General features: G+C 46.9%; 1 protein-coding gene and 1 non-coding gene across 2 annotated transcripts in view; both read left to right on the top strand.

Annotated features, from left to right (window-relative positions):
* Iars (isoleucyl-tRNA synthetase) overlaps positions 1-27,072 on the top strand; it is a 46,585-nt gene extending 19,513 nt beyond the window's left edge. The window contains exons 15-34 of the mRNA XM_021215643.2: positions 729-802; positions 1,974-2,168; positions 3,983-4,069; positions 6,337-6,420; positions 7,213-7,357; positions 9,499-9,619; positions 10,882-10,973; positions 13,084-13,161; positions 14,216-14,337; positions 14,722-14,824; positions 15,057-15,140; positions 17,605-17,779; positions 18,187-18,299; positions 19,049-19,144; positions 20,007-20,183; positions 21,313-21,418; positions 22,718-22,843; positions 24,166-24,309; positions 25,098-25,250; positions 26,529-27,072. Coding sequence (XP_021071302.1) covers positions 729-802; positions 1,974-2,168; positions 3,983-4,069; positions 6,337-6,420; positions 7,213-7,357; positions 9,499-9,619; positions 10,882-10,973; positions 13,084-13,161; positions 14,216-14,337; positions 14,722-14,824; positions 15,057-15,140; positions 17,605-17,779; positions 18,187-18,299; positions 19,049-19,144; positions 20,007-20,183; positions 21,313-21,418; positions 22,718-22,843; positions 24,166-24,309; positions 25,098-25,250; positions 26,529-26,611 — 2,358 coding nt within the window. The 3' untranslated portion in view covers positions 26,612-27,072. The remainder of the gene's footprint in view (positions 1-728; positions 803-1,973; positions 2,169-3,982; positions 4,070-6,336; positions 6,421-7,212; positions 7,358-9,498; positions 9,620-10,881; positions 10,974-13,083; positions 13,162-14,215; positions 14,338-14,721; positions 14,825-15,056; positions 15,141-17,604; positions 17,780-18,186; positions 18,300-19,048; positions 19,145-20,006; positions 20,184-21,312; positions 21,419-22,717; positions 22,844-24,165; positions 24,310-25,097; positions 25,251-26,528) is intronic.
* LOC115065670 lies at positions 5,599-5,731 on the top strand. Its single transcript, XR_003845437.1, has one exon. It is a non-coding gene; the product is annotated as a small nucleolar RNA SNORA24 (small nucleolar RNA).

Genomic DNA, 27,072 nt, shown 5'->3' on the forward strand with positions numbered 1-27,072 from the left:
CCGCGTTCCCTGCCTGGTCCACCTATCTCCACCCCAGCTCTACCTGAGCACGATCATCCTAACTCCTTGTGAATTAGACCACTTTTATTTTTATTATCCCCTCAGCACAATAATGTAGTTCTAGCCTTTGATTGGAAAGATGACAGAAGATAAAAGCAAGATCCAGGCACAAGAAAGAACTTAAGATGTCATTGGTGGGGCTGGAGAGATAGCTTCAGGGTTTAGAGCATTGGCTGCTCTTCCAAGGGCCCTGAGTTCAAATCCCAGCAACCACATGGTGGCTCACAACCATCTGTAATGGGATCTAATGGTCTTTTCTGGTGTGTCTGAAGACAACGAAAGTGTACTCAAGTAAAATACATAACTAAATCTAAAAAAAAAAAAAAAAGATACTATTGGCTAATAGTGTAAGACATTTTATTTATTTTAGGCAGAGATTGATTATGATAAATCTACAGGAATGCCTGTTGAGGTGGTGGCTGTGGGTTTAGGGGCCTGTGCTGCAGACCTGCAGAAGAGGGGTCACAGGAACAAAGTCAGCACCGGCTTCTTTGGAGCCGAAGGCCTTGCCTGAGAGTTGAGCCCTGTTGGCGATCACTGCCCTGCAGCTCAGAGCTCCATTAGCCCACTCGTAAAGAGAGTCGGGGCTCTACAACCACACAGCCTAAAGGAACCCAGCACAGTCTCCTTGGCTCTGAGGAGTTCCTGTCGTCTTTGGTTTTTGACAGGTAGTGTGCATTGGATCAGTGGCAGAGCTTGAAGAATTGTCGGGAACAAAAATCTCAGATCTCCACAGAGAGAGGTCAGTTCTGACTCGCTGCCCTGCTGTCGCCCTGGTAAGGCCATCTCCTGGGAGTTACAGAGCCGTGCCTGGAACGCACTTGCCCGCTAGCGACTTGGTTGATGAGCCATGTTAGTTTGTGATGTGCACTCCCCCTCCTTGATTGAAATGCCACATAACTTTCTTTGGTACATGACCTTTCGGATTGAGGGCCCCTGGTGGTCTCAGCCTTTGGGGACAACTGTCCATTTTTGAGACGAGGTATCACAGTGTAGTAGCTCTTGCTGTCATGGAAGTCACTTCATAGGCCACGCTGACCTTGATATCACAGAGACCCACCTGCCTCTGCCTCTGCCTCCTGCCCCAGGGCAAGGATGAAAGGGGTCCGCCACCCCTCCAGGCCACATGCACTTTCCCACTAGTGTGTCTTCTGAGAAGTGCATCCATAGACAAGTCATTCACTGAGGAAATGCTCTGGAGTGAGCTTGCACAAGCCTAGATGGTAGAGATAGGTTAATCACTCTGGCCCATTCATACAGTCAGGACACTTAGATGTGAACGTAAATAGGTGCTGGTAGCATAACATGGCAAACAGTCTTTTGTTTTTGTTTTTGTTTTGTTTAGTTTTTATGGCAAACAGTTTTATAGTAGGAATAAGCATATACCTTGGTACTTAAAGCAAAAGCCAGGCATGACCGCTGAAATCAACAGTCAGGAGACAGAGGCAGAGGCAGGTGCAAAGAGTTCAGAGCCCTTCACAGCTGTATAGCAAGTTCAAGGCCAGCCTGAGCTATGAAGCCCTGCCTTAGCACTAGGAAAAAAAAAAAAAAAAGATAATGGTCAATGCATAAACTGATTGTATAGTTGTTTACGGGCCACCATCAACCCCTGGGAGTCATGGGAACTCTCGTGTGCTGTGCCTCTTCCTGCTGCAGTTTTATTTGCTTCCTGTCATTAGGAACATATAAATAAAGCATTATGTCACATCCCCTCCACCCCGCTCCCTGTTGATGTCAGTAGTCAAAGGGAAAACTTCAGCTCCCTTGTAGCCTTCTAGGACTACCACTGTACATGGAGCCCCCCATTCACCCAAGTACTGTAGCACGACACATGAATGTGGTCTTGTCGGATTGACCTTTAGACTGTTAAGTTCTTCCCAGTGAAGAGAGGTGGCAACTTTTCTGTTTGTCAGCATCGACCACCTGACCATCCCATCCCGCTGTGGGAAAGCACCGTTGCGGCGAGTCTCTGAGGTGTTTGACTGCTGGTTCGAGAGCGGGAGCATGCCCTATGCCCAGGTCCATTACCCGTTCGAGAGCAAGCGCGAGTTTGAGGACGCCTTTCCTGCAGACTTCATTGCCGAAGGCATCGATCAAACCAGAGGCTGGTACGTCACTCACGGACATGGGCCCCGCCTTTCTTCGGGTGTTACTGTTGGGTTTGCTTTACCAAACATGAGTTTCATGAAATGCCCACATGCCTCTGCCTGGTGCTGATGCAGAGAGGAGACAGTGTTCTGCCCTCTGCCCCTCCCATCCAGCATGGGCGCCACCATGTCTTTCCAGTAGGAATCTCTGCTACCACAAAGCTATGCTGTTACAGTCTGTATTATTTCACACAGTGGAATATATCTCTGTGGTATATTAAAACAAAACTCTTCGTATGTATTCTTAGCCTGTTCATTTAAAATCTTTTTTTACTCAGAGTTTAAATGATCTTTACAGTGACAGAAGGTTGGATGTTAGAAATTGGAAGGTGGTTGGGAATGTGTTCAAAGTTTAAGTCTAGCTGTTATGTGTTCTCATTCTAAAAAAAAAAAAAACCACAGGTATATGGAGAGATTTTTTATTAGTTTCATGTAGCTTGCGTGCCGTTTGAAGCGGTGCTGTCATGCTCACTGGGAAAAGGTCACTCACCTTCTCATGCACAGGCTTTGTGGCCTGACACTCAGGGCAGTCATTGCTGATGGTACCATAGGGTTTCGCCTTAAGAACCACTGCTGTGGTCCTCTGCTCCTCCCATTTGAATCTATTAGAGAGTCCTCCAGGAACACATTTCTTTTGTTGTTTAATGTTGTTTTTTTTTGTTTTGTTTTTTTTTTTAATGCATGTATGTATGTGGCTCTGTGCACGTAAGCGCCGTGCCAAGGCCAGAAGAGAGTCTGACTTTTCTGGTATTAGAATTACGGGCTGCTGTGAGCCGTGTGATGTGGATGCTGGGAATTGAACTTTAGTCTCTGAAACTACTCACCTTACTTCTCTGGCCCTACAGATTTCCGTGTTCTAAGGAGGGCCAGCTTACTCAATAACACGTAAGCACGGTTCTCCAGGGGAAGTGAAGTCTAGCCATTGGTAAACTCCCCTGGCAGTTTGCTTGTCTTCTTCACTGTCTGCTTCCTGTTTCCTTTTATTGCTTGAGTTGCCTCCAGGGCACCAGCCAGCATCCTGTGGAACGGAGAGGGATGTTTGAACGGGTATTTGTATCGGGGTGTTTGGTCTGGGCTCTGGTCTTCTTCAGTCTGCATTCCTGATGCTCTGGAAGTACAGGAGCAGGTCAGGGTAGTGCAGGAGCATCGCCTCTCTGGTAGAGGGAGCGAGTCCCTGGAGTAAGAGTATCCCAGGCTGTGAGCACTGCCCACAGGAGGGGCTTCTGACCCTGCAGAATGGAAGCCTTTCCTGGTTCTGCAGTCTGAGTGCATGTATTTTATTATCCCATGGTCTGTGCCACAGGATCTCACAGGAAACATGACAGCTCTCATCTGGCAGCTCTGGAAGTCCTGGGTGTTTGCCTTATATGTTGCCCATGGCTCCTCACGGCAAGATTTTGTTTTAAGAAAATTTTGTTTCGCCAATCAGACTCTTAACTTTGAGTGATCTGTTGTGGGCACGATGCACCTGTATCTTTCACTTGGTACGTGATTATCAAGATGTACAATACAGGCTTGGCCAGGTGGCCCAGTGAGTACATGCACTGATCACCAAGTCAGACAACCTGGCTTCAGGACCCACGTGGCAGAAGGAGAGACGCAACACTCACATGTTGTCTCTGACCTCCACATACAACGTGAGGAAAAAAAAAAATTAAGAAGTGTAATGAATCAAAGCTAAAAGTCCAGTCTAGTGAATATATATACATTTTCCTGTGCTTGGATTCCTTTTCTACCTTTAAAATTCTGGCTTTTTTGTTTTTGTTTTCCCCCAGGTTTTACACCCTGCTGGTGCTAGCCACAGCCCTCTTTGGACAGCCACCTTTCAAGAATGTGATTGTGAATGGCCTCATCTTGGCAAGGCAGGTACACCCACCCCCTCTGTAGTTATGAGTTTATATGCTCCTGCACTCTTTATTCTGCCCTTGAAATTTGTGTTCAAAACAGCCATGTTCTGACTGGCCCTCACCACATTCTCTCTGTGAAGAGAGGAACTTGGCACCGCCAACCTTGTTCCCCACCACCCCTTTCCTTCTAATCTCAGGCTGGTTTTGGCTGTTGAGACAACCCGGCTGCCTTAGATCCTAATCTTGTAGACTAAGCTGGTCTTGAACTCACAGAACCCCACCCGTTTTCCAGCTCTGCATACTCGTCTCTAACTTCTTACACTCCCTCTAGTTTAGTTTTGTTGAGTTTTGTTTTGTTTTCCTGAGGCTGAGTGGCCTCAGCAGGTTTACCTCCCTCCTGCCAGTCTGAGCCTCTCCAGCACTGCGATTACAGGCGTGCACTGTGATCTCATGCTCTGCCCTGCCCCTGTGTGGAGCCCTGGGACAACCCATCTGAAGCAAGGAGGAAGCCTGGCTCAACACTACTTAGCTGGTGTTGGTGCACATGTCTAGAGTCTGACACCAGGCAGTTTGTTTTAGACATATTTAAAGTACAATTTTGGAGAAAGTTTTCTGGTATCAATCACCTCTAAAGCTTTTTTAAAAGCATGGCTGCTTTGAAGCTATTTTGCAAAGTACATGTGACCTCTACCAGGAAGAGTGGTTTTATAGCTTAAGGGCCCAGGACCTGGTATTTATTGTCCGGGTCATACTGACAGCCTAGAGATCTCCAGGCTATAAAGTACATGTGACAGCTCCCCTAAGAGTAGGTTCTCTTCATTGAGAAACAAAGATAAAGGTCTAGGAAGAAGAATCTGGGATAAACTTAATAGTCTGGGGGATTTGGGTGTGGTCTGGTCCTACCCACACTTATACATATATATATATATATACACACACACATACACACTCACAACACAGATTACCAGGCTGTTAACTGCGTCGTCTCCCAGCCTGGGTGGGAAAGGGGTGTACACATCCTTCCCTTGCAGATAGGCGTCACACTGTGTGCTGAACATTCCTGGTTTCCCTAGTGCTTATCTGTCTGCTGAGACCGTGAAGTACAGTAGCGTATACAGGCATTTGTGCCCCTACGCTCCTGTTTTCGATACTCTTGTCCCGTCCATCTCCGTGTGGCTCCATGCATCTTAAGTAGGAAGACTCCAATTGTGGGAGACCGAGCGAGGCAGGCACCAGACAGGGTTAGTAGCAACACAGTGCTTCTAGTGACGTCACTAGCAAGAGATAAGGTGACTTAGCTGAGCGTTTCGTCAGGTTCTTGGTGGACATGTCTCAATGTATTACACTCCTGACATGGATTTTTAATGTCATCTTTGTAACATGAGGAAACTGGATTTCAGAGAACCTGTGACTCCTAGGACCACAGCAGACTCCTCCCCAGTGGCTCTGTCTCCTATGGAGAATTATTTCTTAGTTGTATTAGTGTCTTACAATTCCTTTACTGCATCAACTCTATTCAGTCAGTAAAAATAAACAGGGATTCTCCCTGTGTTCCTGGGACCCGGCTTCTGTGGCTGTCTTCCCTTGCTGCCCAGCCACAGTAGAGCATGTTCATGTTTTTGACAAAGCTGTCACTGTTTACTTGGTACCAGCTTCTGATTTGCACAGGTAACAGTTTTCGCTGTTGTGCACTGGGATGCCAAGCTACTGGGCATGAGTCTTAAGGTCTCGATTGCTGTGATTAAAACGCCATGACCAAAACAGCTTGAGGGAAGACATTATTTTGTCTTAACAACTCTCAGGTCGTACTCCATGGTCACAGTCTGTGAGGGAGTCACGGCAGATACTGCTCTAGCCTATCCTGCAACTCCCTAAAGACGTAGCTGTGCTATGGTGTTAAGAGACTTCACATGGCTTAGTGGGTGTCAGCACTTTTCATGCAAGCCCAGCTACTTGACTGACTTGATCCCTGGAACCCACATAAAGATGGAAGGAGAGAGTTGACCCCACAAAGCTGTCTGATCGCTGCTTGAGTGCCATGACCCATGCCTCCCATAAACACACACACACACACACCCCAAGCTCATGTACATACACAGTCACAAAAATAACCTGAATATAAAAGGCCTAACAGATAGATATAAGCCACCCCTGCCATTGCGACTTTCACCAGCACACGTCTGACCCCCTTCCATTAGCACTTGCGTGTCTGCTTGCAGTCCACATCCATCTATAAGAGCAACTATACTCACTTACTTGGTATCTACTTTCTGTTTTACAAGTGATGGCCAAAAAATGAGCAAGCGGAAAAAGAACTACCCAGATCCAGTTTCCATCATCACTAAGTATGGTGCAGACGCCCTCAGGTATGAAGCAGCCCTGTGCTCTGGTGTATCTTATGTCATCATCCTCAGAGTGCCGTGCAATTATGCTTTAACTGTTGGGTCTCTGTATGGGGAGTTAGGCTTTTGCAGTTGGTGATTTTCAAGTCTAGAAGTCTTTGAAGACTAGAAACTGTCCCGGATGCCATCAGCCATCCATGATCTCCCGGGCGGGTGCATGTTGTCTCTACCTCAGCTCCTTTCTAGGTTCCTCGGCTTGTTGGTATTAAGATTCTCCCCTCCCCTCCCCTCCCCTCCCCTCCCCTTCCCTTCCCTCCCCTTCCCTTCTCCTCTCCCCACCAGAACAAATAAATGAATACATGAGGTTTTAGAGAACTTTTAGCTACTGCTTGAAGCAGTCATACTCCTGAAGTCTATCCTGTTTAGGTTGCAAAGGCCTATAGAGCTTGTTCAGTATCTCCATGTCATAGGTGAAACCCACACCTAGGCCCATGTTGCACACCTTCACACTGTTCCCTGTGGCCCGGAAACAGAGAGAGGCTGGCCCTCCACACATTCATCTGTCTGTTAGGCCCATTCTCCACAGTGAGGGTGGGCCTCCAGTGTGTGGCCGGTCTCCTCATGAGCCCACTGCACCTGGGGGTGCCAGTGTTTAAGGGCTGTTCCTCTGCAGAGGAAAGCAGAATCTGACCTGGCCGTCTTCATCTTTAGTAAAAGGAGAAAGACTCGGGTGATCTGATGATTGCCTCCTCAAAGTAGTAATATTTGGCTTGCCGTCTGTGTAACTTTCCTGTGTAAATTTTGTGCTTCTGCCAGGTTATACCTGATCAACTCTCCTGTGGTAAGAGCAGAAAACCTGCGCTTCAAGGAGGAAGGTGTACGGGATGTCCTCAAAGATGTGCTGCTCCCGTGGTACAATGCTTACCGCTTCTTCATCCAGAACGTCTTTAGACTCCACAAGGTACGGACAACATTGGTCTGTGTTTGCTGAGCTATGAGGTGGGCTTGTGTGGGACCTAGTGGCCACTTTCTTGTGCCGTCTGCTGCTGTTAGATAACCCGTAGCCATGAGGAAGCCTTACATGAAGATCAAGAAGGAAGGGTCTGATTCTCTGTAGGACAGGCCTCCTCTCTGTAAAGAGGTGTGTTGTAGTTTGGTCAGCCAGTTCTTTGTCTCAGAGAGTTCATGTTGAATGTAATTCTTCTCTAGTCAATGAAGTGGCAGGTTGTGGCATTACAGACAGTATGAGAGTCAGCTACTGACAGAGTTTTTACCTGACAAAGGGTAGGGACAGAACAAGGGGGGGTTGTGCTGTTGGCTTGAGTGTGGTCAGGGAAGACTTGTGTGAGGCAGCATTGGGCTGCACACAGAGAGGGCTAGTGGCTCTGAATGGCTGCTAGGATTAAGAATAGTGGTAGTTGGGGGGCTGGAGAGATGGCTCAGGGGGTAAGAGCACTGACTGCTCTCCCGAAGGTCCTGAGTTCAAATCCCAGCTACCACATGGTGGCTCACAACCACCCGTAATGAGATCTGACGCCCTCTTCTGGTGTGTCTGAAGACAGTTACAGTGTGCTTATGTGTAATAAATAAATCTTTGGGCCGGAGGGAGCAGGGACTGAGTGAGTAGGGTTGACCGGAGTGAGCAGAGGTCCTAAATTCAATCCCCAACAACCAGATGGTGGGCTTACAACTATCTGTACAGCTACAGTGTACTCATATACATAAGTGAATAAAATCTTTAACAACAACAACAACAACAAAAAGAATAGCAGTTGGGATGTATGTGAACCTGTGCCTCGGGTTGGCCTTCCCATCCTATCCTGAGAAGCCCTTGGTCTGCGGCCACCTCTGCTGACCCCAGGCTGGCTACTCTCAGCGCCAGCATCTTTATCCCTAGCACAAGTTACTGCATTGTGCGCATGTTTATGATGGAGCCAGTTGTGCTCAATGTCTTACTCTAGCACCTTTAACTGCTCAGTGACCCTGGAGCAGCCCGAAGCTCGCAAGCAGGACAGTGACTTAGCTAGCTCTTCCTTCTGCTGAGAACAAGACAGAAGTAGTATTCCCATAGGACTTCTGGGTACACTGATCCCTGGAGATTTAGAAGGCAGACATCTTTCTCCGGATTTCAGCATCCTGGTCTTTGCAGTTATGCCAGCTTTCCTGTATGTGGTGCCACGTAGTGGTAGCACCCTGGAAGCTCGCATGCTCACTCGGCAGACCTCTTGGTGTAGAACTCACAGCTGACCACAAAGAGGTTCATTCGTACAGAGCAGGGCCACACCCACCCTGAGGGGGTCAATTGCAGGCCAGTCATCCTCACCATTGCTCTGCCAAGGTGCTGAGAAGCCCAGCTGGCAGGGGGTTCAGGGTGCAGCGCAGGAGTGGGTGAGATGCCTTCGGGATCACGCAGGGCTCGTGAAAAGCAAAAGGAGACATGAAGGGTTCCAGGTAAATCATCCAGGTTAGCGCGGGGGCTGGGTCCTGTTGCTTGTTTCAGTTTGCTAAGGATTACCCGGTTCTAGGTTTCACTGCCTCCTCCCGTAGGTTTACAGAATCCAACCCTACGGTCTTCATTGAGGGTTTGTTGGTGCTTGTCCTGAATATTGCTGGCTCGCTACCAGGGTCTGGGATCGTTTTGTGTTTCATCATTTCCTTCTGTTTTACTGACTGAGAGCATTTGGTAGGCCTAGAGAGGTGACTTAGCGGGCAGGAGTCCTTACTGTTTGTCCAGAGGACCCGGATTTGGTTCCCAGTGCCCTCTCCTGACATCCATGGGCACAGGTACGCGCACATGCGCGTGCACTTATATAAAGATAAAATTAGGGCCAGAGAGATGATGGCTCAGTGGTTAAGAGCACGGACTGCTCTTCCAGAGGTCCTGAGTTCAATTCCCAACAACCACATGGTGGCTCACTATCATCTGCATTAGGATCTGATGCCCTCTTCTTGTGTGTCTGAAGAAAGTGACATTGTACTCATATACGTAAAATAAATAAATCTTTTAAAAAATTGATTATAAAAAAAAGTTAAAGTTATTTTTTTTCCGGTATTAGTTCACCCTTTGTGCATTCGAACATCTCACTGAGCATCTGTCTGTAGGAAGAAGAAGTGGAGTTCCTGTACAGCGAACACACAGTCAAAGAGAGCCCTAACATCACCGACCGGTGGATTCTGTCCTTCATGCAGTCGCTCCTTGGGTTCTTTGAGACGGAAATGGCAGGTGAGTCCTTCCTGCACTGTCTTCCCGGGGGTGAGCACCGGTTATTCTCTTTATAATTGTTCTTTTGGTGTTTTAAATGGTTTTCCCGTATTAACATAGGAAGTTTTGAGAGGTAACCCAGAAGTGCCCTGTGGTAGGCCTGAGTTGTAGAAAGGAGTTTGTTTCAGGGCTCTGGGTAATTTTGTCCGTGGTGCAGACCCATTCTTATGCAGAGGGCTGTGAGAACCCTACCACCTTTCAGCACAGTTTCCACGACTTCCCATGAAGCTGAGTCTAGATATCATATACCTAGGACAGAACCCAGACTGTCTAGGAACCAGACAGCTCAGTGTCTGTATGAGGGTCGTGTGGGGGAGACTAGTCCCACACAGAGAGGATAGCTCCTGGCCCAGCTAAGTCCCAGCTTTGTTGACCTGCGTACCCACAGAATCGCCATCAGCAAGATCAGGAGAAAATGTGTCCACAGGGTGCCGTGGGGGCCGGCAGGTTCTACAGCTCTCAGGAAGAGCTGCTGCCCCAGAGCGTTGTCGTCTCTGCCTATGTGAGGGTCACTTACTCTGCAGGAGGTAAAAACGAACACAGGAATCTCGGGCTTCCCTGGCAGTAAAGTGTAGGGAGCTCTAGACGGAATGTGGACTGGTTTTTCCTCTCCAACAGAAAAAGCCCTGGTTGCTGAAACCACCTATGTAGAAGCGTTTGGCCAGCTAGCGACTGGCCTGAGTTCCGTTTTCTGTGAACCACAGTAAGAGCAGCTGTGCCCTCTTCAGGCTGGGTGGATCCTTTTCTGTGGGGACTGCACTGTGGGTCTGCGCTGTGCATCAGAAGATGCTGAGCAGCTGCTTGTGTCACCTGGTAGAAAGAGTGGTGTCGGCACGCTGTGTATTTACACCAGGAGAATATCTCCTCAGGCTTTGCCAGGTTTCTCTTTGAGGGCAAGATGGCGCTCGCTGTACCTCTTAGCATCTGAGGCAGCACAGTGGCGTGGAGCTGTGTTCTGTCCCAAGTTGCTGTGCTCTCCATGTTAGGTAGTTACATTGAATAGGGGTTCAGTTTATTTTTTCACCGATGTGGGTTTGCTTGTAGCTTATTGTTGTTTTGGGGGTGCCCCAAACACCTTGGTTGCTGTGTCCTGTATTCATGATGTATGAGCCACCTGATTGGTTGATTCTGACTTGTAGAGTGCCCTTGAATGCAGAGCTGTACTTCTCTCCCACTCGCAGGCCTGGCCCGGCCTGCCTGACTAATATCTTGCTTGCTTTTAGCTTACAGGCTGTACACTGTGGTACCTCGCCTGGTCAAGTTTGTAGACATTCTAACCAACTGGTATGTCCGAATGAACAGGAGAAGGTTAAAGGTAAGAACTGGTAGGAAGTTTGAATAGTTCAGGGTCAAAGATTAGGGAGAAATGTCAGTTGTGGTGTTGCACGCCTTTAAACCTAGCACTCAGAGGTGGAGGCAGGTAGATCTCTGAGTTCGAGGCCAGCTTGGGCTACAGAGTGAGTTCCAGGACAGCCAGGGCTACACAGAGAAACCCTGTGAGAGAATAGCAGAGAGAGAGAGAGAGAGAGAGAGAGAGAGAGAGAGAGAGAGAGAATATATGAATGAATATGGATATGAGAAAGAACCAAAGGGAAACAGCATTGCATTGTTGCCGCAGGCTACCTCTTTTCTGGGGTCTCCTATCTGCGTGGAACAGGTCTCTGGTGGCAGATGGGCATAGGAGTCGGATGGGAATTTTGACAGAGTCCACACGAGAGAGCGTGTAGAATCTGAGTGTATTTTTCTAAATCGAGCATCAAACTTTTATACAGGAGAAAAAATAAGAGAAGCCAGGTGTAAAGCTAGTCAGTTGTTAACCCCCACCACCAGAGGTTCCCAGTAAATGCTTGATTATGCTGTTCCTTTGGTCCTAGTGATAAAACCTGTTTCAGGGGGTTCTGCTCGAGCAGACCTTCTTATGAATAATGCAATACCACAACCCCCCCATTTTTTAGGCATTGATAAATACTTGCCTATGGAAGTAACTTGGCTGTAATGAAGATACTAAAAGTATGCTTTGCTAAGCTTGCCCTGAGATTTCTAACTCTTATCCAGTAAAATACTGTAAGAAAGCATGTAAGACCCTCCACAATATTGCAGGGACAGATCTGGGGCATTCCTAGCTATGAGAATGCAAGGTTCCAGGAGGCTGAGTTTCCTTGAAACTTTTTGCCTCAGGACTGCGTCCAGGTTTCCAAACCTGTCACTACTGGAGTGGATGTAGCACATTGCCAATGCTCTTTTGAAGATGTCTTGTGTTTACAGTACATTAGCTGTAGTGCAGTGTGGCAGAATGGGACTTAGGAGATCTGAAAGTCATTCTGCATATTTTCATAATGCACTGTGGACAAGTTATCAGGGTGAAGTGTCCAAGCTGGTGCAGTGTCAAACTGAGCAGACCTCATAGAAGTCCACAAATACCATCAAGAATGGCTATACTCCTTAAAAAGAAACTATTGTGGGTGACTTTTCCCTAGAGGCATGAACACACGACTAGATAGTGTGTATGCCAATGACAGCCAAAGAATTGCCCCCATCCAAGTCTAGCTGTGAGATTATTGGGGTTCCTTCCAGGAGATTGGGTGAGGGGTGACAGGAGCATAGATAACCACACTGCATCATGAACTAAAAGCCCACCCCAGAATCGTGACAACTCAGGAAGACGCCATTCCTGAACTCCTGCACATTGGGAGGCCGGTTGGCCGGCGGAATGAGCCCCACAGCCATTGATCTGCTTATAAAACCCTGGAAGGGGTTCCTGAGAGTTAGGGCGTTGCTTTACCTCCACACATATCAGCCTGGTCCCTGGTGAGGAGGTTTCACTTTGGAGGAAGGAGCCACACAGCAGCACCCCTCTTGGTTTCTGTCTCCACCCAAAGCAGCAGTGGTCAGGTGTTTGCTGTGGACAGAGTTCTTCCTAGCTGTCGGGGTTTTAGCATAAGCTTGGTGTGGACACTGGTCTCCAGACACACTGGCATGTGCAGAAAGTATAGTGAGATAAGACAGTGACAAATTCCTCATTGCAGAAAGTTTTTCCCTGCCATGAATCAGTGAAGTTATTTTAAAATCACATAGTATATACCCCTCTCCTCCTTTTTTAAAGCAAAAGAGTTACCTCTTCTAGCTCTGCTTGTTATATAGGACTCCATCTACCCCTCACCTTCAAGCCTGCCCTGTCCTTGGCTCCCATTCACCTGATCTTCAGTAGAGATGGTCAGGGGGACGGCAGACTGCTGTCCCATACTGACCTCTCTCACTGCCCTGTGTGGCCCCAGCGCTGATGGTTGTGGCCATTACTCCTCACTCCGCCCCTTTCCATCTGTGTAGTACATGGTCCCTGTACACCACCCCTTTTAATAAACATCTGTTTTGATGACACACTTACTAGCAGCAGCTTACTATTTGTCTCTTGTTTTATTCTCTAGGGTGAGAGTGGGGTAGAAGACTGTGTTATGGCTCTGGAGACACTGTTCAGTGTCCTGCTTTCTCTGTGCAGACTGATGGTGAGATGCTCAACCCCTTTCCAAAACCGAGCTACGTACAGTAACCCTGAGCTACAGCCCCCTCCCTTCCATCTGCTCTTTGTAGACGTGTCAGCAGCCTCTATCGCTAGCCCCCTTTCAGATATTGTAATAGCTTATGTGCCTCGTTCTAAATACTAACTGAGGTGTATGAGGTGCTTATTCTAAGTACCACCTGAGATATATGAGGTGCTCATTCTAAGTACCACCTGAGATATATGAGGTGCTTATTCTAAGTACCACCTGAGATATACAAGGTGCTCATTCTAAGTGTCAACTGAGGTAAAGGAGGTGCTTATTCATTTGCTGTTCAGTATTTAAACACGGATCTACTCTTAGGGAGATAAGATAGAAATCTTGATAATGTGAAGAACTCAGTAACTGAGTAATGAAGAGATTCCTAAACTCATACTTAAATGACCAAGCATATCCTAATAGCACTGATAGAAAAATGTGTGAATGTTTGGCCTGGGTTTCTGTTAATTAAACTGCTAAGTGGCATACGGGTGGGAAGTCTGTGTCCTTCCTCTTCTGTGTCCTATTCTGGTGCCCCAGTATCGTGTTCCATACTATACAACAAACCTTCTGTGAGCCTGTGACAGTCACAGAGGAATTTGCCCTTAGACAAGATCTTGGTGGTGTTCACATCTAACTTCCTGCACCCACATCCCGAGATACAAGTGCGATTTTTCTGCTTTGCAGATACGATCTCTAGGCTTTAAGGTATTTAGCCTCTGTGCATATTGACTTAACTGATACATTTGGTTTAACTGGCACTTGTTCTGGGGCTCCTGGTTTGCTTTGGTTTTGGCTAGCAAGATATACAGAGATATTTTGAGTCCTGCGATGTAGCTCTACTATTACACCTCATACATAAGAAGTCATTTTTCTTTGAAAAGGGACATCTAATAACCAGCCTATGCCTGTGTATTTCTATTCTCTTCTCTAAAGTGACGGGTTTTCATTTCTCAGTCTAAGCGAGACCGACGGATGATGGGTACATCCGAGTGATGCTCTCTCCTCCGTTCTGCTACAGGCCCCTTACACGCCCTTTCTTACTGAACTGATGTACCAGAATCTAAAGCTGCTGATTGACCCTGCTTCTCTCCGGGACAAGGACACACTCAGCATCCACTACCTCATGCTGCCCCGTGTTCGGTAGGAGTCACCCAGGCCACAGGAAAGGGAAGTCCATCTAGGGTCCCAAGGCCCGCAGGAAGAGATGGGGAGAGGGCTTATTTCCTTCTCTACCTCCTGAGCCCCTTCTTTCACCTGGGCTGATGCAGCTGCTCCTCGGGCTGCAGGGGCCTGCAGCAGGAGGGCTGTAGCATCCTCCTTAGGAATGGTAGTTGGGTGAGATGTGAGTGCCACCTTTGAGCAACCCTGGGAGCACCGCGTGTGCCCCTTGAGGTGGGAGTGGGTGACATCCTTTCTGTTGTCGCTGGAGACCTAGCCAGATCCTCTTCCTCACTTAAGAGTAACCGTGTCAGGTTTTCACCTTTAAAAGTAATGATCTCCCCTACTCCTGTGTTTATCAATCAGAGAGGAGCTGATTGACAAGAAAACTGAGAACGCCGTGTCTAGGATGCAGTCCGTGATCGAGCTTGGAAGAGTGATACGAGACCGGAAAACTATTCCAATAAAGGTGTGAAATTGTGTTCTTAGGATTGACCCAGACCTGTGTCTTGGGAAATTTTAGCTTAGACTTTCCAGCAGTGGCATAATTCTTTGTCCTTTCCTGTGGTGAGGTATGAATGGCTTGGAGCTAGTTTAGCTAAATATTCGGGTAAACTTTAGCCAGACAGATGAGCATCCAGCATTTTGCGGTTTGGGGAAACTGACCGACCCTTAGTTCGTTTCCCTTCCCTCCCCTCTAGTATCCGTTGAAGGAAATTGTGGTCATCCACCAAGACCCAGAAGCTCTTGAGGATATCAGATCCTTGGAGAAGTATATCATTGAGGTAAGTCAGGGCTCGGCCCAGTCAGAATTTTCTGTCTCCTAGAAAATTATTCTTTGGTAAATTGCTACATGCGTAACCATCCATGAACTTGTTTGCAGTCATTGGGTTTCTTTACTTTCATCTGCTCCTTTTCCTCAGAGTAAATTTTTGTAATTAACAAGAAAGCTTTGCTTCTTCAAATGATGAGCTATAGCCATTTGCTGTTTGTGAATGCGGTAGGCGTAGTATGTCTGATAAAAGGTGGGCCAGTGTACACCGTCCCTGTCGCCAGGGTTTCTTTGCCCTCTGAAGAAGGTTCCTGGGATTTTACACACTTAAGCACAGATATAATTACGTATGTAGCCTTTGGGGGGTATTGGGGGCAGTGCCTTACTTTGTAGCTTAGGCTGGTCTTAGGCTCAGTTCTCCTGTCTTGGCCTTCTGTGTGCTGGAATCAAAGCAGATGTCACTACCCCCAGTTCTATAATATCTTTATTGTGCATGCATAGTATTTCTTTTCTGGCTGGTTCATAATTTATTTAAATATTCTATTTAAGAAATTATGGGTTCTCATCACAAAGATGACTGTATCTATGCAAATGAGTTGTATGACTATTGAGTGCCTTGAGTATTTCAGTGTGCGTTTGTGAGCATATATGATAAGAGTCACACAGAGCCATGGGGACCTGCTGTCCATTTAAGCTGTCAGAACTCTGAGCGTCTCCCTTCGTCTGTCAAGTTCCCAGAGGGGTTCTCTTTGCCCAGCAAGGGATTGCAGGGGAGAGCACTCTTTGCAGTCTACTGTCTCCGTAGTCTGGCGGGGCAGGAGTGGGGGCAGGTGTCTCTAATGACCCCTTATGGTACCACTGATCCTTGCAATACTGCATTCTGTGATGTCTTTAAAACAAACCTGTTTCAAATTTTAAAATTCATTACTGTTTCAAAATAGTTTTTATTTATTCGTGGGTAATATTTTAAGTATATCATTCTATAAAATATTAATTTCTGAATTTTATTTTTTGTTTGTTTGCTTTTGAGACATAGTTTCTGTTTGTGTAGCTCTGGCTGTCTTGGAACTTATAATGTAGGGTCAGGCTGGCCTTAACCTGACAGAGATCCACCTGCCTCTGCCTCCCTGTCCCTGACCATGAGTGCGGGGATTTACGGCAGAGCCACCACCTCTTGGCCTGCATTTGGTTTTTAATTACCTGAGAGTTTTAGACAAACAGTAGAAGCTAAAAAGTGAGATTATATCTCCTGATTTAATACCTTGCAGACACACATTTATTATCTATTCACATCTCCATCCTGATCACGTTTTATATGTGAGCATGTTTTTTGAGCCACTGTCTTCCTGTATACATACCACAGGGTTGCTTTGAACTTACTCTGTAGCCCAGGCCAGAGTGGTCCTCCTGCCTCAGCCTCCCACGTGCCGACATTGCATGCGTTATCACATATGGGCTTCATCACCCTCTTATCCGAGTAGATACAATAGCAAACCTCCATGTTGCTTGTTGTTAGCCTTACTACATCCTCTGTTTCCATGTCTCTTTCTGTGTCATCACTGTTCCCTGTTTAGTGGGAATATGTTGCTAGTACAGTGGCATGAAGTACTGTGAATTCTCACCTGGTTAAATGGTTATGATGGTGCTCGGGATTGCTTGTGCAAGTGTACCCCTGAGAGATGAATTTATATTTCAGGACCTACCTCCCGCCCCTTTATTTTTAGTTTTTGTTTTGAGACAGGGTCTCCATGTAGACCAGGTTGTCTTTGAACTCAAAGAGATGACCTGCCTCTGTGCTATGAGTGCCGAGATTCAAGTACCAACCTTGGCTTCTTTTAGCGTTGCTCAACTCGCTTGATTGGCATTGCATTTTTGTGCCATCCCAGATGGTATTCTAAATGTAGTAGTAGAGTTGCACCTAGCGTCAGACTCAGAACGTTTCCCTCTATCTAAAAGGAAAGCTAATCTCCCTCACCATTCACTTCTGTTCCCCCTACAATCTGATCATTGACTGGAGATCACAAATATGTTTTCTGCCTGTGGATTTGCCTTCTTGAGACATTTCATATAGAACAGTTTGTCATCTACTGTGTGTGGCTTGTGTTGCTTAGCATAATGTTTTTACTGTTCATTCCCATTGTAGCAAAGCATAGTACTTAATTCCTTTATGTTGCTCAACACTCCAGTGTGTGTAAACCATGCTTTATTTCCCTAGTCACACCTGCTTTATTCTCTGTATGATGCTGGGGATCCAAACCAGGGCCTTGCGCGTGGCAGGCAAGCATTATGTGCCTTGAGCCCGCACATCAGAAATGTGCACATCCCAGCCCCAACCATTCAGTGGTTGACTGGCATTTGGGTTATATCTGCTCTTTGCCTCTTGTGAATAGCGCTGGTATGGATGTCCGTCTACACGTTCCATGTGGTACAGATTTCTGTGCCTCACACTGTCGCTTTTCCTTTGGCACTCACTGTAGGAATTAAATGTTCGAAAAGTCACACTGTCTACTGACAAAAACAAGTACGGCATCCGACTAAGGGCCGAACCAGATCACATGGTCCTTGGGAAGCGTCTGAAGGGGGCCTTCAAAGCAGTGATGATGGCCATAAAGCGGCTGAGCAATGAGGAGCTGGAGCAGTTTCAGAAGAGCGGTGAGTGTCTGCCTCCACGTCCTCGCCCAAGGACCGTTTCATCTTTAGATGATATTTTCATCCCTTCCTTAAAACCTTCATCCTGTTCATAAGAACATAGCTGTAAATACCAGTGACTTTCCTAGACCGATGCCTGGTACCCCACCTTGCTGTTGCAGCCTCAGGGTGCTGGGGTCCTGTTATAATCTGCCTGGTCAGCCTTAACACAGTGGCTGCCGTGGGCTTTCCTTAAGGACATCACCCATCAGCAGCTCTCCACACTTCCTCCTGCTTGCCCCAGACAGACCTACAGTACCCGGCACCTCACACTACCTCTCATTTCACTTACACCAACCCTTGCTAGGCAGCAAAATGCCAGGGTCATCAGAGAGAGGGCACGGTATGCCGACAGTCTGCCTTTCCCACAGGGAGCATTATTGTGGAAGGCCACGAACTGCATGAAGAAGACATTCGCCTCATGTACACCTTTGACCAGGCCACAGGAGGGACTGCGCAGTTTGAAGCACACTCTGATGCTCAGGTGTTTTTGTGTTCCCTCAAAGTTTATTCTGTACTGGTTGGTTGATTGATTGATGGATGGGTTGATTGATTGATTGGTGTTTTTGAGACAAGGTCATGTAGTGCTCCCTGGCCTTGGACTCATTGTGTGGCTGAGAATGTCCTGGAACTCCTCCTTCCCCCTCTGGGGAGTGTGGGGATTGCAGGCCTGAGACAACGTCTCCAGCCTCCTAGAATATTCTTCACCCACAGACGAGAAGGTGGGCGCGTATTTTTAACACGCCTCGCATGGGTCAGTTCCCTGTTGAGCTGCTCTCAACCTTCTGTGTGGACCCTTACCCTTGCGTTTGTTTATCAGATGCTTAAGTGAGCATTTCGTGATTTGTTCTTGTGCATTATTGCCCTAGTTACTGGGTTGCACAAAAATTAACCCTAGAAAACACATGGAAGGTTGTGAGCCTCCATGGGGGGTCCTGGAAACTCAGCCCGAGTCCTGCAAGATCACCGTGTGCTGAGCCATCTCTGCGGCCAGAACGACCTTTTTTAAAGACCTTGTCTATTTTAAACATGTATGTCTTAGTCTCAAATGTGTGTGTGTGTGTAGGTCAGAGGACAAATGGCAGGACTCAGTTTTCCCCTCCCACCACGTCGGTTCCAGGGATCAATCTCTCGCCTGTCTCTGTCCCACCTGCCAGCCGTAGCTGCAGTTCACCGAGTGAGTTAGGAGGACCTGATCTTACTCCACTGCCACGCGCTCTGTTCTTTCTGCAGGCTCTAGTTCTCTTAGATGTCACACCTGACCAGTCGATGGTGGATGAGGGCATGGCTCGGGAAGTCATCAATCGCATTCAGAAGCTTCGCAAGAAGGTCAGTCGGTTTCTTCCGGGCTATGCTCTGGCTTTGGGTTTGTACTGGATTTATTTAGAATGTTGGGGAAGAGAGACGAGGCAGGCAGTATAAACCATAGTTACCTTGGTGGTAATGATTCATTAATCCGTGGTCCCTCTGATTATACTCAGCAGGGAAGTCAGGCCCCTCCCTCCTTCTCTACCCACTCCCTGGCCTGGTATCGCTCACTTTCTCTGACCATGGGCTTTAGCCTATCCATCATTCTTCCATTCCCTTGGGCTTCCACAAGGCTTCTACAGAATTATCTTCCAGAAAGGTCATTCTCTGCTGCTACAGAGGGTAACCAGAGATGATAGAGTGTATCCAAGTCAGTTTGGAGGGCTCCTAGCTGAGGCGAGAAATCGCTGCATCTGTATAGACTGAGGTGATTTTCCTTAAGACAGTGAACAAGGTGCGTGCAGCCGTGACCTGCAGGAAAAGGCATCACTGAGTCTCCTAGGTCTGAGAGTCAGAAGGCTTACTCCTAGGGACCGTGCTGAACAGGAGAGCGAGCGGCATGGGTGCTCCTCCCTGAACGGGGCCTCAGGGCACACGGGTCACATCTGAGGAGGACAGGGCAGCAGGTGGCAGGCCCTCTTGTCCTGGTTCAGGGCTCTGCAGAGCTTTTATCTCAGCACTCATGAGGGGCTGGATGCACTAGGAAAACACTGCCTGCTGCCCCGTCAGAAGTGGGCAAAGGAACATAGAAGAACGGATGCCAGTTGCACACGTGTCCTCAAGAGAAGGACAGCTCAGCACACACTTGCTCTCATTCAGCAGGACCTTTAGTTTGGTGAACAAATGCACGTCTCTTGTAAGTTTTTCCTGTGTGCTATTTTAGTGCAATCTGGTTCCAACGGATGAAATAACAGTTTACTATAATGCAAAATCTGAAGGAAGATACTTGAATAATGTCATTGAAAGCCACACCGACTTCATATTTGCCACTATCAAAGCTCCCTTGAAGCCATATCCAGTTCCAACATCAGATAATATCCTCATTCAAGAGCAAACACAGGTGAGTTCTGAGTTGTGTAGAAATACTGATGTCCTATATTGGATTTTGCTTTATATTTATATAGTAACTCTTGGTGAATTCCAGCTATTATCTTATTTTTTTCTGTTGCCATGATATAATATTCTGACAAAAATAATTTCCAATTCAAGTAGAGGTCTATTATGGAGGAGAAGGGCAGGAGTTTAGGGCAGCTGCTTGCATTATATCCACAGCCAGAACAGGAGAGCTCTGGCCGAGCAGACTCAGGTAGCTTTCCACTTTGTGTGCACGGAAACCAGGAGTGCTGCTGCCTCTAGGGTGAGGCCTCCCACAAGATAGTCTCTCAGTGTGCCCAGAGGTGACCCCAGATCCTGTCACCATGAAGCCTGCAGCAGAGATAAGTGTGGACTGAAACACTCTTCTGCGAGTCCTCAGTAGGCTCTGAGAGGAAATCCGGAGGAGGGGGAGGGGAAGGGGGAGGGGAGGGGAAGGAGGAGGGGGGGGAAGGAAGGCAGCAGAAGCTTTCTCATGGCGGTTCTCTCACAGAAGGCAGCCGGGGTGGGGAAATAGCTGTGCTGACCCATTTTTGTCTAAATGAGAAGAGAGGATGCTTTGGATTCTGATAATTTTCATTAAAAATAAGTGACAATTGACATAATTATTGAGCTTGTTAATAGTGTGCTGCATAGTTGGTAGAATTTTCTGTTATGGACAGTACTTAAAAAAAATCATTTTACCCTTTTGAGATTAATATAATTTCTTCATTTCGCCCTCCTTTTCCTCCTTCCAAACCCTCCTCTATGCCCATCCATTCCTGCTCTCTTTCAAATTCATGGCTTCTTTACACATAGTACTTTTAAATGCTGCTATTCGATCATTTTTCTCCTTATTACTAACAACAGGATAGATAAGAAAGGGCTAAAAGTGTCAGTTGTCTTCTCAGGTGAAAAGGTCACATTATTGTTTCGTTCTCCGTCTTACATATTGCTTACTGTGTGGACTTGTGAAGAACAAGCATGCATCATGTAACTAGAATACAGTAGCTCTCAGAGCTGGCGAGGAGGTTGAGTTTGTGCCTGAGCGTTTGTGCGTGCCTTTCCGTGGGGCGCAGCACAACCACACCGTTGCTTATCACACTCTCTCCACTCAGTTAAAGGGATCAGAGCTGGAAATCACGCTCACCAGAGGATCGTGTGTGCCTGGCCCTGCTTGTGCTTATGTGAACCTTAACATCTGTGCCAACGGCACCGAGCAAGGTAAGTGCAGGTGAACTGTGCTGGCGTGGCTTAGTTTAGTTGCTCGTGTGCTCTTGAGATGTGGTCTTGCTCTGTGCCTTAGTGTTGGGCTCACCATCCTCTTGCCTCTGGCTGGAGTTGGGATTACGAGTGTCTTCTACTATTGTCTCCCTTTGCTAGTTAGTTCTGTAACAATCTTTAAAGCAGTCATAAGAGAATTGGTAAAATTAGGTAACTTTCCTCTTGTCACTCAAGTGAGTCCTTTACATAATGGATAATGGACTACTGGATGTGCGCGTTGGAGTCAACATTGCTTTTCTGTGTTTGTCCTGCTGAGACCACCTAACACCCTGAGTAGTCTGTGCAAAAGCAAACATCTTCTCAGTAGAGGGAAGAGTAGTCAGTGAGGAACCGTGAAGCTAAGTGAGAGCAGTGGGCGGGCGGTTCCTCTGATCTGGATTTACTTCACTTAACCAGTCCTCCTTCCTCTGGAGAATAGATCGGGACAGGAGCAACTTAGCAAGGTAGAGTTAGTAGACAGTATTTGTTCTCTTCCACCCAAGCCCAGCAGGAAAGAAAACCCAGCAACTATTACTCCACCAATACCCACAGCAAGGCCAAAACAGCGAAGCTAGGCTCGGGATGTTTAATCCCCACAGTTACCGTAGAGGAGCAGAGACCGTGTTTCATTAGGACTCAAGGGTTCAAGCCCTTCTGCCCACTAATTCGAGGAGAGTGTAACAAAGCAGGTGACCCACTCATGACTGCATGGCAGTAGTGAGGTTAGATACCACACGAGTGTCAACTTGGAACTCATTTTGAGCAATAAAGTGGTGTTGTGTTTCTGATTAGAGAGGGATTGGCGGCAGCCTAGCAGAGAGTAAGAACTTTTCCCTAGCTCCCCCGGCCAGAAGTCCTCATCTTGATGTCATGCAGGCTGATAGAGAACCCTATCCTAGCCATTCCCTTCTGGGGATAACTACATAGTGCCACCCTTTCCCTGTCAGTGTGACATCAGAGTCAGCTAAAACAGATAATAGTGACACCTAACACATCTGTTCCAGCTAAGGTGATTCAAAGTTCAAAATAAAGCATTGTAAATATAAAAGTTTGTGTCTTGGCAAAGGATGAGGGCAGATGGCTTGGTAGTTTTACCCCTTGGCCCACTGAGGTTTGCCAAGGCAAACCCCCTGTAAGTGGGAAAGAGGTATTTGGTTGTGTGAGGGTTGGAAACCCCTTTACATCGCTTAACTTCCAAGCTTAATATTTTCTCTCAAGTTTGACTTCAGTAAGTAAGCTCTTCTTTTTGTGGCCTTCCAGGTGGGGTGCTGCTCCTGGAGAACCCGAAAGGTGACAATCAGCTGAACCTTATGAAGCTGAAGACTGTTGTTACCAGCGTGTTTGGTGTTAACAACGCAAAGCTGTCAGTCTTCCACGGTGAAAAAGGTATGTGGAGAGCTAGAGGACATCTTGTCATCTGCTCGAGGAGGCTCGGTGGTCTTCATTTGGTGTCTGCTGTTTGGCAGAGCCGTCGTCTTCTCCAGACTCGGAGGCAGCAGGCTCTTTAGCAGTGTCTGCCTGCTGCGTCTCTCCTATGCCCTTCTCTGTGGTATGGCTGAAACCTGGGACTTACAGGAAGCCTTCATCCTCCCTGTCCCTGTTAGCCATGAGACAGATCAGGACTCAGCCCTCCCTGCTGAGCTGTGAGGTTATCAGACAGTTCCTGAGCCTTACTGAGTCCAGACCTGGGGTCCACTTTTAAAGAATAACAACGTGGGTCGGGGAGGCGGCTCAGGCTGTAAAGCTCTTATGTGATGGGCAGGGTTCAGATTTCCAGCATCCACCTCTCAAGCTGTGTTAGTGGCACGGCACACACGAGATCCCAGGGTCTCCCGTGAGGCGGTAGGATCCGGGGTGCTTCACAGGCCACTAGCCCAACCAATGAGAATGAAGCGAGGCCAGCGAGGTGGCTCAGCAGATAGCAGTTAAAAATAAAAGAAGTGGAAAGCAATTGAGAGAGACACCTAATGTCAGCCTGAGGGCCACACACACACAACTCACACCTTCACACAAGCTCAGACACTAAAACGAATTAAAATATGTTTGCTGACTATTAATCGTTTTTTAAATAGTTTTTCATGGTAAAATTTAAGATTATCATAAGAGAGGATGACAATTTTAAGAGGAGCCATAATATACAAGGAAAATACTGAAAGAAGAAAAACAATTTCCATTGAATTTTAAGTTACAGGTGTTGGGGTTTAACCAGTGGTGCAGCACTTACCCAGCATGCACAAGGCCATGGGACTGGTCCCCAGCACCCCTCGCCCAACACACAGATACACAAAAGCTAAATGATGAAAATTTTACTGTTTATTTTACATCACTCAGATTACGTGTTTGTCTAGATTTTTTCCCCCCAAGACAGGGTTTCTTTATGTAGCCCTATCTGTTTTAGAATGTTCACTTTCTCTCTAGACCAGGCTGACCTGGAACTCACAGAGTCACCTGCCTCTGCCTTTAATGAATTTAATCTGCTGTCTCTGCAGAGCTGGAGGTAGAGGTGCGCTTAGCATGCGGAAAGTCCTGGGTTCAATGTCATCTACCAAAAAGGCTCTGTGGTCTCATTAAAGCCTGGCTTGGTAGGAGAAGCAGTCCCCTTTGGTAAACTGAACAGAAAGCAGCAGTGAGGATGGATGGTAGTGGTGTTGGAAGCGAGTGCCAGAAAATCAGGAAAAAACAAGTGACTTCAGAATTGCTTCCTTTAGAAATACAGAACCAAACTGACTTGCTGAGCCTCAGTGGGAGGACGCTGTGTGTGACTGCAGGAGCATCCCCATCTCCCGTCAGCAGCCCCAGCACCCTGCTGTGTCAGTACATCAACCTGCAGCTCCTGAACGCAGAGCCACAAGGTGAGCGCATCCTTTGCACTCTGCTCTTGGAGCGCTGGACATCAGGCTCCTCCCAGGCTCTACTCCCTGACCTAGCCTTCAAATCTTCAAGTCAACTTCAACATACAGACACCAGCCAGGCATGGTGTCGCAAGCTCACCTGCAGTCCCAGCACTCGGGGACAGAGGCCAGCCTGGGCTGTGAAGTGAGACCTCACCTCTCCATATTAATGAACAAACACCATTGAGTCCCATGCTGCCTCACAGCGTACACTTGTTTGTTTTCGTTGTCTTGGATTTTTGGTATGTTTCTGTAGAAAGACCACCATCATTTTGACAATCAGAAAACAGAAATACCCTTGAAGGTGGAAATTACATCTTCATGAACTGACGTGCCTGAACTATTGATCAAGCAGTGTGAACTTATGTTCGTTTCTTAGAATCTGTCCTGAAAAGTTGGACACCTCCAGGCTCTCCCCACAGGCACCATTGCTGCCTTTCTTTCCCTAAATTTCAGGATCCTAACATTTCAGGATCCTCCTTGTGCACATTTCTGCTAGAATCCTTGTTTCTTCACCTGAGTGTGCAGTGAAGATCAATTCCCCAGCAGCTGGCTGTCATGTGTCAGTTTCTCTCCATCCCCCTCTCCCTCACCTCTATGAAGATTACCTCTGTACATCTTGTGCCTCCAGCTTAAGCTCCTGCACCCACTTCACAACCTTCCTCATTGCAGGTTGGTGCTGTCTGAAGTTGCCACTGGTGTTGGAATATGAGTTCTTGGGAATAACCCACTTTCTTCTTTTTCCCTAGAATGTTTAACAGGAACTGTGGGCACCCTCCTGCTTGAAAACCCACTCGGACAGAACGGCCTCACCCACCAAGGGCTTGTGCATGAAGCAGCCAAGGTGTTTGGACTGCGGAGCAGGAGGCTAAGGCTGTTCCTGAATGAGACTCAAACACAAGGTGAGGCGGCTGTGACTGTCTCTGAAAGGTGTCAGTGGTGCCAGTAACTGGGAAAAAGAAGTTTTGAGTATTTGTCTTGTTTTGTTCGTTTTTGCAGTTTCTTGAGAAGTTAACCATAATATCGTTAAAAATAACAGTAACCTAACAGAGAAGTGTAGCTGAGTGTAGAGTGCCTGCAAGACAGGAAGAACTCCTGGTCCCACAGAACTTAAGTTAACGTGGGGATAAGATTTCATTTCTTTACAAATAACATGAACATTTAAACTTCTAGGTAAAGTACTTCTATATTTAATGACTTTAAATTTAAAACCAGTCTCTTCAAGAATCAAATCTGATTGGAAACTTTTAGCTGATAGTCCAGCCGATCCCATCCCTTTTCAGTCTAAGCATGCCGAGTCCAGCCGATCCCATCCCTTTTCAGTCTAAGCATGCCACGTGCATCTCCCACAGAACACCCAAAGATCTAGAACAAGAGTTGGCATGTTTCTCAAGGTCTCTCGAGTATGCCTCTCTATTTCGGGCTGATCCCTCTTTCTTACTTTTGTGTAAGATGTTCTTTCAGATTTTGCTTCTTTTGGGGTTTCCCCTTGTCTCTGATGCTCTGCAGCCTGACTGTGCTATTCCTAAGTTTATTATATGTATGATGCGGGCGTGGGGGGCGGTGTCTGTGTGCTGCCATCACCACTTCTGATGCCAACACAACCTCAGGCATTTCCTCAAACCACCCTCAGATTGACAGAGTCACTAACAGGTACCATACTCACAAATTGGTTATTATACCAACCAGAGCTGACCAGAGGAAGAGCTGTGGAGGCAAAATGGGAGGTCACTCGGGATTCAAGTCATCCTTTCCTCATGGAGGAGTGGCCAGTGTTACCGCCTCCTACCCCCGCGAGTGTAATCACATGGTATTACCACCCAGGGAAGCTTGGTGCAACTCGGGACCCAGAACTTTCTTGAGGATTAATATGTAGGCTCAATTAATTCAATGCCTGCATGGTTGGTCTGTGTCTCACAGCTCACCAACCAGTCCACACACATCGCAGCTCCCTGCCCTGGATCACCTCACTAACATAAGATAATATGTAATCAAAGCTGTACTGTAAGCCACAGACACACCTATCAGGACATGCCAAGAGTTTAAAAGATTCCCCCCTAGATGCTAGGACAGAAGTCAAAGTGGTCTTAGAATGGGGCTCAAGAAAGGCAGTTAACATTTTTTTATATGTTTACTCATAATATATAGAATATTGACTTTTTGAAAATTTTTTCTTCTAGAAATTACAGAAGATATCCCAATGAAGACTTTGAATATGAAGACTGTATATGTTTCTGTCTTGCCAACAACTGCAGATGGCTAACAGCTATCAGTATGCCTTCAGTCAGTCTGCCTTGAATCTACCCATCTCCTTACACACACACACACACACACACACACACACAGGTTCAGTGAAGTTATCTCCTTGGGCACTTGTCTAATATGCTGCTTTGAACCTGCAATTCTAATGGGATTGACTGACTGGAGACCTCACATCATGTTCACATTTAACCTTAAACACCTATGCAGTCATGTTGGGGGAGGGTCCCAATGTTACCTCAGCACCACAAAGCTTATTTCTATACTGGAGTTCTTCAGTATAGAAAGTGGAAGTGGTTTAAATGGCATAGTACATATACATATATATATGGCCTTGTAAAACTGATTTGAGACCTTGTGAAGAAATGGATATGTTATATATTTCTGCTACCTGGATTTTCCTGGGTAATTTGATGAAATATTTTACATTTGATTAAATCAAAACAGTAAACACTCTCTTAGATA

This window comes from Mus pahari, chromosome 16, assembly GCF_900095145.1.
Source record: "Mus pahari chromosome 16, PAHARI_EIJ_v1.1, whole genome shotgun sequence".
Classification (NCBI taxonomy): domain Eukaryota; kingdom Metazoa; phylum Chordata; class Mammalia; order Rodentia; family Muridae; genus Mus; species Mus pahari.